A 12,357-nucleotide genomic window follows, 5' to 3' on the forward strand; every position below is an offset into this window, starting at 1 on the left:
CCTGCGACGCGACCAGAGCAGAGGTTTGTGTGCATGTGGATTGTTTTGCTGTAATCTACCAGCAGATGGAAAATATGTTCGCGTGAGATCACATTACAGCGGAGAATTCAAATGCCACAAAAGTGCGGCTCATTCACCTCTGCCTGCTCTAGCTGCGTTCAAACATGCGAGCCGTAGGCTGTTTCCCTCAGCACAGCAGCAAGTGTTGTTTGTATTTTACCTGCGATGCGGTCAGAACTGGAGTTTGAATATGAACACATGAAAAATATGATTGTTATTATGATATACACGCAGAGCGCACATATGATCGGTTTTAGCGCGGAGCTCCGCGATGAGTTTAATAACACTAGCCACGTGGCTCATAGCTCATACAGAATAAAATATCTGTGTTTAAAGTTTTTATTTCACACATACTCCTGCACCAAACATCAAGTCTTCTTCAAATGAATTATATGTGCAAACTGGACACTGACACAGTGGTGTAGCCTATCTGAACGTGACGACACTATTATTCTAATAGACAAAAGACTGATTTTGAGACTGCAGTGCTCGTAAACGTAACCAAAGTAGCCTATTATTAGCCCTATTAAATATTCTTTCGCATTTCTCCCTTGTGCTTGAGAGTTTGTTGTCATTTTCTCCGTGCTCATGTATTAATATTCATTATTCTGTATAATGAGTGTGTTTTATTGGTTGTTCTCTCCCTTCTACACTCCCACTTTTCCAGAGCTTTCCAGAGCTCCATTTTAACAGAGTTTTTGCAGCTCAGAGGTGTGAACGACCAGGCTAAAACAGGGGGGTTTCATGACCCTTAGTTACATCAATTAAAGTTACAGTTAATGTTTTTATATGTTTTTCTGGAAAAACAATCCATTTGACCAACCAGTGTCCTCTAATTTTATAGTTTAAGGTAGATTTTGATGAAAGAGATAAGGGTGGGGTTAGGATAGGGATGTACTGTAGGGGTGATGGACAAAATGTTAATTCAAAAACATGTCCTACGTGTGTAAATGTCACATCATTTAGACATTCCAACTTAAAGGCATTACACACAGTTTATAATACACTGTTCACACTGATAAACAATGCATACACACCTCATCCAAGCTATTCCATGTACACAGAGAAGTCACGCACACAAGTCCCATCGTACCACTTCTATATACAAAGAGGAATATAATGCCTTGAAAAATTAGCACAAAACCAGCATCTCATTAAATGTACAAGAGGCTGGAGTTCTATCAATGTTTAATTATAACATATCTTAAGGACCGTATCAGTTAGTCAATATCATACAGTAAGCAATGTTTGTATGCTGACACTCATTTCATATTTACAGCTCTTGTTTAAGGGCTTCACCGACACATTACACAATTTGGGATCAGCGAGTAATACACACTGTGGAAAGCAGTACGTTCTACATCCAAATATGATAAATCCAGATGCAAAAAAAAAAAAAAAAAAAATGTCAATGACAGAAACTGATATGGCTGGTTGGATCATTAAAATAATATGTAAATAGTTTACATACCATCTAATCAAAACACATTATGAGAGGAAAACATATGCATTTGTCCAAAACTTATCGAAGCTCGATTCCTCAACATAAGAAAAAAAAATCATGCTTCAATAAATCATAATTATAAGATAAAAAGGCAAAATTATGAGTTAAAGTCAATTATGACAGGTTTTTTTTTGTCAATTTTACTATTAATATTAATGTTAATATTTAAGTAACACTTTTTATCTCAAAATTATGACTTTGTATATAATTTCAACTTTTATGTCATAATTGTCACAATAATGATGACAGCAATTTATGATTTTTTTTCTTATGTACATAAATGAGCTTCCATAATTTTTTTTTTGATAAAAAAAAAAAAAGCCATGTTTAAACTAATGCAGATTCTCCTACTGAAAAAGTGATCAGGCGTGAACGGTTCAATAAAATACAACTTAAGATACATGTTAGTTATGCGCACCAGATGAAATTCATTCAGGGTGGCCATGTGTGAGTCTTTCAGGCCCCAAAAAAGAAATAATGTTTTATTTCTATAACACCTTTCTAAAACTCAACTTTGCTCAAAAGCATTTCAACCATTTTGAAACAAGACTTCACATTCATAGCTGGGTTAGTTAATTACTGTACATTCACAAAAGGCAAGCACAAGAGTCATTATGTGTGAGTTTTTGTGTGCGCGTGTTCCCTGTTATGAGACCAGATGCACTTAAACTTTGGGGTCTAACCTCTAATGTAAAAGGTTTATGTATTTTGGTTAAAGATACCTATAATTCAGCAGAGCATATCATAATCACACTGATCTAAAACATGTCCACGTGGTTACGCTACCCGTTACATCCATATTATATTGCAAAATGCAGACAAACCGATAATCATGATATTCAAATATAAAAATATATTTTCTCTCCATTCTTAAGCTTTTGCGAGTCCATTCTGCGGTGCCAGGTTACGCTAATGTGAGACACGATCTTCACCAAAACAGCCACAGAAGCACAGACCTGAGAGAAATTACTTTAGATACGACAATAAATTTAAGACAGAGTGGAAGAGAGAGAAAAGGAAATGGCGAGAGTGAGTAAGTGTGAGAAAGCGTCACCAAGAGAGACTGAGAAAGAAGGTGTTAAACTTATCTGCATAGTGTAATAATCATCTTTCTAATGTGGCCAGAATCATGCAACGAATCATTATATTAGAAAAACCATTGAATAAAATGCAAAATAATTAGAAATATCTGCAAACGAGACAAATATCAATTGAATGCATTAGTGAGAATATCTATACAAGTTCAGGTAAAGGTGAATTTTATAGAGATGACACAAGAGAATTCATTTCCACTGCAGTGCTTCCTAGTCTGTGCAGTCTGACAGGGGCGTTCTATGATGTCGCCCCGATCGCCCGGGGAGAGTCTGTGATAGGCTACGGGTGAGCAGGATGTGGTCAGAGCATGATAACATTGGTTCCCATTTGTCACATGAGAGAATTTACAAACACACCGTGACTGAGAGTTTTGAAGGGGAAAATGGGGATTCGCTCCTTTGAAAGCCTCAAAGTATATTTAGTTCTTATTGGCTGATAGACATGCTCATCATCTGGATGTGGGCTGTGATTGGGAGGAAGCATCTCCAGACGTGCTACTCCACTGACCCGAGCCCATTCCCGCTAAAACAGCAACTGCCTCCGCCGCACGCACGCTTAGACCGTTAACAGACACCGGAGCCGGGACCGACACGGGCATCACCAACGCCGACACCGAACTCTCATCTACTCCTGCAGCTAAAGAGAGAGAAATGGAGGAAGGATGAATGTTACGGATGAAGGATTTATGACATGTAAAGAAAATATGTGGCCGTATCTTACCGAGATATGCTTTTTTCTGCATGGCAGTAACAGGGCAGTCCTTATGGGCCAACAGCAGCTCCTTCAGGCGGGTCACCTCAGTCCTCAAATGGGACACTTCACCCTGTCGAGTACATGTATACAACAGCAACATTGGCTCAACCAATGGCATGATCAAAAATATAACTATACCATTCAACAACAACAAAAAAAAGTTAATGTTTCTTTAAAAGAGATCTTTCTTATGCTCTCCAAGTCTGCATTTATTTGATATAGCAAAAAACAGTGATGTTGTGAAATATTATCAGTGTTGGGGAAAGTTACTTTTAAAAGTAATGCATTACAATATTGCGTTACTCCCTAAAAAAGTGATTAATTGCGTTACTTAGTTACTTTTTATGAAAAGTAATGTTTTACATTACTTTTGCGTTACTTTTTCTCACCTGGGCTGGGCTTACTTGCAAATGTTAAGGCCCTTTCACACCAAAAGTGAAATAAATAAGCTTCAGGCTGAAGGAAATGCAAATTTTATGGCTATACAGAAGAGGGTGCAGCTCAAACAAACCTTTCAGCTGTGCTGCCATTCTGGATTAAAGAAGAATAGGATACAGGAGAAGAAAGTTCAACACTCTTATTTCTAAATCTACTGTAAGGTCATTTTTGCTTATTAGTATGGTTGAATTGGATAACTGAAGGTCAGCAGCAAAGACATTGGTTAATAAAGTGAGATTAAATACAAAGTATATTTGTGTAATTTAATATAGTTCATTATTACAGGTTTGCATAAAATTCTGAGATTACACTTCTGTGTTTTTATTCCTTTTGAGGAATACTGAATGCTTTTGTGCAAGTTAGATGAGTAAATGCATGTTCACATTTAGTCTAGAACTACAATAATCATGTTTACACAGCGCACACACACACACACACACACACACAACACCTCTGCACTTTATTTCTCTCAACATGGAGACAGGAGAGGTGTCAGTCAATAAATGTGAAAAAGTAACTTGTGTTACTTATTTGAAAAAGTAACTTAAATATTTTGTTGTTCATTGAAAAAGTAATGCGTTACTTTACTAGTTACTTGGAAATGTAATCTGATTACGTAACTCAAGTTACTTGTAACGCGTTACCCCCAACACTGAAAATTATATTATTAAAAAGTTTAATTTTAATTTATTTTAAAATGTAATGTATTCCTGTGATGGCAAAGCTGAATTTTTAGCATCATTACTCCAGTCTTCAGTGTCACATGACCCTTCAGAAATCATTCTAATATGCTGATTTGCTGCTCAAGAAACATTTCATAATATTATCACAGTTGAAATTTGTTGTTTAATATCTTTGTGGAAACTGTGCAACATTTTTTTCAGGATTCTTTTCAAGAACAGCATTTATTTGGAATAGAAATTTTGTTAACAGTACAAAATTAGGTTATACTTTATTTTAAGGTGATGTAGTTACATTGTAATTACTCTGATAAGTACTGAGTAATACTAACTAACTACATGTACTAACTATAGAGTTATGTTTAGGTTTAAGATTAGTTACTTGTAATTATGCATAATTTACTGCTATTAATATATTATGTACAAGTAGTAACATGTAACTATGTCACTTTAAAATAAAGTGTTACCCAAAAGTCTTTGTCGCTTTTGATCAATATAACATATCCTTTTCTAGATAAAAGTATTGCTTTTTTAACTATAGTGTATATTTCAACAACATCATTCATAATGAATCAAAAATCATCTTATTTCCTATATCTTTTTCACTCTGTCTGTATGACTCACAGTGAGCGTGACGTTAGCGGTAGCTAACTCCTCGGCGCGTTTCTCCAGGGCACTAACCCACACTTTCCGTTTTTGCCGGCAACGGGAAGCGGCGGCTCTGTTCCGTTCAAGAAAACGGCGCCTGCGCTCATCCGGTTCAATATCTGCCCCCCGTCGTCTACGGCCACCTTTTGGGGGAGCAGGGGATACCTACAAAATATTGCTTGGGCTGTCAGATACATTCAGAACTTAAGCATATGTCAGCTGTTATAGTGTATACTGACATAATGCTTTAGTTGAGCTTATTTACTATAATATATCCCATTTAAACCCATTAATTGAACTATTTTTATACGTCACAAACGCTATTCAAAAAGAACAGGCAAATACTAGCATATATGTAACACAGGTATGAGGTGTCTGTGAGCACCTGTGGTTGAGCAGGTGATGGTGTCTCAGTGTGATCTGTTTTTTGTATTGGTGCTGGTCCACTAGGACTCTGCTGAGATAGTGCTGCTTTTAGCCTCTAGATGGAGACAGATCCCATACACAAACACAAGGAAACACCACAGCGTGTAAATTAACGCTCAAAACCTGTGTGTTACATTTGTGTAGTAAGTTAATCGTTACATAATAAGCCCGTTGTTAAGCACTTATACCTATGTAAACACTACATGTGCTGGCGTAGGTGTACATGTGCTCATTCTCACCGTCTTGGCATCAGAGTGTGTACTGTATCCAGACGGAGAGGAGGAGCCACTGCTGCTTCCACCAATAGGAGGGCCTGGAATCCCTGGGATATTGGGCACTGTGTTTGATGATCTGGCAAGCTATATATACACACACACACATAGCAACACAAGTTTACAAAAAAGATATGTACTTGTTTTGAGGGTCATATTGCTGAAAATGTTCTCATATACAGTCAAATCAATTATTATTTTGATTTAAGAGCTATATATGTCTGTGGGAGGTTTTCACAAGTAGATATGTATATATTTTCATAACTGACAAGTCAGTGGTATAAAAAGATTGTATAATTAAAATGACTGATTTAGGGTCAACAAAATGACTGATTTAATTCACATGGGATGTATTCTTGCATTCAAAAACAGCTGGACAGTGCAACAGAATGCATAAAATGTTGAACTTATTTTTAACATGCTGATGGTGCAAGAAGCTGCTAAAAAAATAGCGCAGAGTGCAAGAACATACATTCCTTCACAAGAGTAACAGATATTCCACAAATATTAGCTAAATAACTACAACTTTATTGAAAAAAGAAGACAAAAAATATATAAAAATTGTATTTTATATTTCAGATTTTTATATTTCACACAAAACACAGAACTACAGGTTATGTAAAAAACAGGAACATTGCTTACAGAAGGTAGTATTTGAAGGCAATTGTCTTGAAGTAGTTGTCTTGAAATTTATTGAAGGTTATATTTATTGAAGATATTGAAATAAAATGCATAATAACTAGCTGACAAATTACATAACGGATTAATAATCATACGTATGTGAGATGGCCATACCGATATGACTGAAGTCTGCCCTGGACTGGGCAGCAGAGGAACAGTCTGACCATTTGGAAGCTGCATCAGCATAGGAAAAGAACCAGACGGTGAGCTGAAAAGAGAGTTATAGAGGTACTATTTTAGGACATTTTTCCCCACACACAGGGTGAGGAATCAGAGGTGTGAACAACACTGAAATGACTCATGCAAATTTAAAAAAAAAAAAGTTTCAGCTCAAAGAAGTAAATCTGCTCCACTGCTGAGGACCAACACAACCTATCAAAAACTCAGGCTTGCAATTTATTTGAGTGGATGGACACAATTAGTGCAGCCACAAATAATTATTTTGATAACCAATTGAGTAATTGGATTTTTTTTAATAATAAAAATAGACCCAAGTGAACAATAACCATTAAAATGACTTAAAATACATAGGTAAGATAACAATGAGGCAATAATAATTGGTTCAAATAAAGTATCAAAAGCAAATAATCATACAGTTTTATTGAACAACACTGTTCAATAACAATATTTTGTTTATCTGCGTAAATTACATTGCGAAATTAAAATTTCACCAGATGACTTGAATAGCTCTATTTGGACAGAATTAATCATTCTAGAATGAATGGGGTGATTTTGTAAGGGAGTGAATCTGTACAAGCACAGATAAATATAAAAGAACAAAGATACAAATGAAATAATTTTATGTTTTAGTAAGTCCAACAGTACTCAAGTACAGAAATTGAATCAAATGTAACAGCTATATATATTAAATATAATTAATCTTTGCTAAAGATTATTTTTGTTATTTGATTAACATTAGATGACAGACAGCAGCAGGAATATTAGGCTACTGTCACTTTAAGCATCACCATAAGCGACTGTGTTAATAAGAATACTCAGAGACGGGCATTTTTACATAATTTTGCGTGTATGTGTCCGTTCAAACACAAATAGATGTGAAAGAGAACGGAATTCGGTGTTTGTGTGCTGCTCTGTGTGTGCGCGTCTTATTTCACTCAAACCGTGGTGCTTGGTCCATACAGATCAAACGATCCCTATACTTGACATCGCACATCCTGCGATGGGACTAACGTGGATTCGCACATCATGATATCGATTCTAAAACAATATATCATGCAGCCCTACGGTCGCTTCATAAAATTAAAGTTGAACCACTGTAGTCACATGGACTATTTTAACAATGTCTTTACTACCTTTCTGGGCCTTGAAAGTTGTAATTAAATTGCTGTCTTTGGAGGGGTCAGAAAGCTCTTGGATTTAATCAAAAATATCTTAATTTGTGTTCCAAAGATGTATATGGTTTGGAATGACATGAGGGTGAGTAATTAATAACAGAATTTCCAATAAACTAAGCCTTTATTGGATTCTTGTCCATGGAATTCACCACTTCCGGTATTTTGCCATTAATCGACAAAAATTGAGTACTGAAATTTAATCAGGGAATCGTGACAGCAACCTTTTCGACATGAGGTGAACTAGTATGTACCTGAGTCTGTTTGACGGAGGGGTCCTGGTGATAACAGAGGTGGGAGAAGGCTGAGTTGGGTTCATGGAGTCGAATCCTTGGTGAAGTGGGAGTGAGCCTGGGCGCACTATGGTTGGTGTAGGGGTGGAACTTGCTGCAGTTCGTGGAGGAACATCCTGTAAAAGTGAGTTACATGACAATATTATATGCTGCACTAGATAAAACCCAAACCCTGCACTGTAAATACTATAATCCGTCTTGTCGCAAATTCAAATTCACCTTAGCTTTCCTCAAGGCAATAGGCTCCTTTGCCATGGAAACTGCATCTTTGCTGTTTGTCATGCTGGAGGTGGAGTCAGGGCTGTCTGGAGGGGAGGAGTCAATTTCAAGAGGCCCCTCCCTCTCTTTAACCTCTGTAGGCGTCTGTAGAGCTGGAAGCTTTGAGAGCAAGATTCAAGCTCATTCAGAAAATTGTCATACAAAGCATATAAGTTGATAACCTTTAATACTTAAAACATTCCTTGTTTGAAATCTTACCGTGCCCTTAATTCTTCTCTCCTCCTCCTCCTGTGTTTTGCGAAGATCTTGCTCAAATGAGCCAGCCAGCTCACTAAACAAACCCACCTCCTCACAATTCTTAAGAAATCGGGTGGGAGTGGGTGTCTGATCTGTGCACACACACACATAGTATTAGCACCAAATACTAAGACTGCCAACAAATGCTAAGTGCTGTGTTGTTGGCGGAGAAGAAATATACATCAAATTTTGTTAGAAACACAAGTTTCTTTAAAATTTATATTAACATCCAGACACAAATTTAGTACAACAGCATGATTGAATGTGGGGAATTACTATTAATTTGTAATCAAAATCAAGTGTATTATACAAAAGTGTATTATATATTGTATATATACAAAAGCATATACACAGCTTAACAAGCGAATAATGATTTATAGAAATAAATTGACAGCCAATTAGAATCCACCTGAAATATAGAGCTTGAAAGTTTAGATCCACAGAGGACATAACTTCAGCGCAGGCTTATAATAAACACAATGTTATTGTGCGTCGGTGTGGGCACACTTATCTTTATAGTTATCATTCTTGGTGTGAACAGGCCTTAACACAACTTACTCTAACCACAACACACACTGAACAAACAGAATGACAGAAATTCATATATGTGGGGACACAAACCTGCTATAATAACTGTATCTGTTCTGGCTTGTCCAAACTTCAGCGTCATCTCATGCTTATGTTTGTGCACTGCCAAATGGTCCTCATTGGTGAACCTCTGACGTGGAAGAAACATTGACAAAGACACATGCATAAACCCACAGCAATTTTTTCAGTCAATTTGTATCTCATTCAAGGTCCTAATTCAAATCAGATTGAAGCTAGAGACAGAGAAGCAGTGGATGATAACAGGCCATCTGTTGTTTTGATGACGGCTTATGTTATCCAGTTATGCAGTGCTATGGGAGCCTCTTACAGTTGCCCAGTGGAAGCAGGGATTAAAACAGCTGGTGTGATTTCAGAATAAAAGTTTTGGGCATCAATCTGCTTCTGTCACCAAGATTAGTGGGCGTAAAAGAAACTGAAGAACCCTTCATATTTGGGCTCCCGAAATCTTAAACACTTGAACTAAAGGATCCGGACTGCACTTATACTGTACACAGTGGGACAAGAAAGACATGAAAATGAGAATTTAAGAGTATCAAAGGAAAATAGCTCTTACCTGTCCACAGCCTGGGGCAGTGCAGACAAAAGGTCGATCGTCTCCCATTTTAGATCAACTACTTCCTGTGTTACTTCTAAAGACCATCCAGAGAGAACAGATATGATTTTTCTATGAGATCCAGACTTTTTAAAAGAGTAATTTCTATTAATTTCATCTCAATTTGCAGATAAAACCCCTATTTAAAACATGAATTCCTCCAAAACTTTCGATTTGAAATGTTGTAAAGTCTCTTGACAGATGACAGGAATCCATACTTCATTGCTGCACAGAGGCCTGCTGGGTTCAACTGATTGCACAATGTGCATGATGATTACATGATAAGACGCTTTCATTTGACTATTGTCTGAGATCATCTCTGTTTAAAGAACATTTCCGCTAAATTAACCCAGCATCAACCCAGTATCTTTGTAACACTCACACATACCGCTAGCTAGCATGCGTTTCCTCTCCAAGCATTTTCAGAAAGATCTCCACAGTAAAATGAATCCCCATTAGTATTTAATAAAGCCATAACAACCATGTTAACCACTCGATAACATGTCGGAGAGTTTGTCGCAACTCCTAGCGCGCCTTGTGTTTCGTTTAAATGGTTCTTAGCGATGTTCAATTTGTGAACGAATCGTTCTTTTGAGTCGGATCTTTTCAATACACAAATACAAAAAAAAAAAAAAAAAACAGACCGAGCGATTCATCCACAAATCGGACTGAATCAGTCAGCCGATGAGTGAGCTGACAGTAAGAGAATGTCAATTACTTTAATAGCTGGATAGCAGAAATGTCACGATTAAAATGTACTGTAAATATGTTTATGACTTGACAGCTTAAAAAGAAGGTTTTTTTTTTACTGCAGTAGCAAATTAAAGTTATAAATGGCTTTGTTTTTTAAACACCAATTGAAATAAGACACATTACATAACAATAAACGTATTAATAATTATTAATATGATCAAAATTGACAAAATCAGTGACTACGGGATGACGCAATTACGTGATGGCGTACAGAATAGCTGAATCCATTTAATCGATTCTTTGAAACGAACTGTTCAAAAGAATCGATTCGCAAAAACCAGTCGGACTTCCCATCACTAAAGCTAACTGGCTAATGCTAATCACACATGAGCCAACAGGCTGTAACACCCCATTTACACTGCAAGCGATCGACGCGAAGGGACAAAACAAGAACACTCATTATATTAAACGAAGCTACAATGCGAGCGCGCGATGATGTCGTTGATTCTAATGGGAGTGTTCTAATTGTGTCGCGTCTCGTGCACACGGTGCTCATGACACCTCCACCATTCGCGAGGCCAGCGCCGCTACACTTGAAATCACTAATTGTAATGCATAAGGTAATCCGAATGTGTTGCGTGTCACCTGTTCCTCAGCCAAGGATTTCAGTGTTTACAAACTTACCCTGCTCCTCCCTCTCTCGCTCGTTCCCTCTCTCTCCGCGTTCCCACCTTTGGAACTCCTTCATCCAGCTAGCTCACAAGATGTAAATCTCGCGATACGTTGAGGTAATACTCAAACCAGATTAAAGTCGTTACGTAACAGATTGGAGCTGTGATGAAAAATCCAGTGCTCTAGTTTACGCATGTCTGTGCTGCACACCCAACACGTCAAATGACGCAATAAATAAATAAAAATAGGGCATTACCGATGTAATAAAGCTCTTAATATAGCTATTTTTAAGCAGATCATGGAATGATAAACATTACTTGTAGATTTATATTTAAATCATTAAAAATCACCAAAGAATTGCAATCAAATGTTCACTAAACCCAATTCAATGCCGTCAATTTACGTACGGCGATTTATTATTACAAAATGAATCAGTGTAAATACACCAAAAGGAATGTGTAAAGGATTTCTATTCGGTTCATAATTTGGAACCAATCAAACAAAATCCTACTGGAAATGCTACACGAGTTTCTTTTCTTAGAGTTCTGTTGGATATTACTTAATATTTGTATTTAATTAAAACACTTTGCAACAGGACAAATAGTGTTTAATGCAAACGGTTTTAAATGACTCTTTATATACTTTTATGTTCTATAAAGTCTACTTTGTGTGTGATGTGGCAATACTTTAATATGAGAATAAATTTGAGAACCATTAAAAATTATAAAAGAAATCCCTATAGAAATACTAGGGTGTACTTACAACTAGGGTGCTCAAAAACAGCCAAACACAGGTTAAAATCATTTTTTCATTTATTTTTTTCTTCCATTTCCTTAAGCATATTCATTGAACATCTACAATATCATCCAAAACACTTCACTCAACAGTTGCTATGCCTCTCCTGGGACAGAGCCTATCCCCCCTATAAAAATTAAAAAGAATGGATGAATACTTTTTTTTCCTTTTGTTTTTTCAGGCTAAAGACTTGCTACTTGTAACCGCGCCATTTCATGGTGTCTAAAAAGCTTACAGCCTACACAGGATATAAGATTAGAAACAAAATCCATTTCATT

The 12,357-nt window shown here is 36.7% G+C and overlaps 1 protein-coding gene across 4 annotated transcripts; it reads right to left on the reverse strand.

Annotated features, from left to right (window-relative positions):
* Positions 1-885: 885 nt before the first annotated feature.
* Positions 886-11,365, reverse strand: atf7b (activating transcription factor 7b). Of its 4 annotated transcripts, none has more exons than XM_067373882.1 (12): positions 11,297-11,365; positions 9,881-9,956; positions 9,340-9,436; positions 8,680-8,810; positions 8,422-8,580; positions 8,164-8,318; positions 6,672-6,765; positions 5,844-5,963; positions 5,564-5,659; positions 5,155-5,343; positions 3,380-3,482; positions 886-3,295 (listed from the first exon to the last, which is right to left on the reverse strand). In XM_067373882.1, the coding sequence occupies exons 2-12, from the start codon at positions 9,926-9,928 to the stop codon at positions 3,108-3,110; spliced, it is 1,380 nt and encodes a 459-aa protein (XP_067229983.1). In that variant the 5' UTR covers positions 9,929-9,956; positions 11,297-11,365; the 3' UTR covers positions 886-3,107. The 4 variants fall into 4 exon arrangements, with proteins under 4 accessions (XP_067229983.1, XP_067229985.1, XP_067229984.1 ...); XM_067373884.1 differs by lacking the exon at positions 11,297-11,365 and adding an exon at positions 10,308-11,274; XM_067373883.1 differs by lacking the exon at positions 11,297-11,365 and having other exon boundaries at positions 9,881-11,274.
* Positions 11,366-12,357: the final 992 nt, after the last annotated feature.

Source organism: Chanodichthys erythropterus, chromosome 21, assembly GCF_024489055.1.
Source record: "Chanodichthys erythropterus isolate Z2021 chromosome 21, ASM2448905v1, whole genome shotgun sequence".
In the NCBI taxonomy this organism is placed as follows: domain Eukaryota; kingdom Metazoa; phylum Chordata; class Actinopteri; order Cypriniformes; family Xenocyprididae; genus Chanodichthys; species Chanodichthys erythropterus.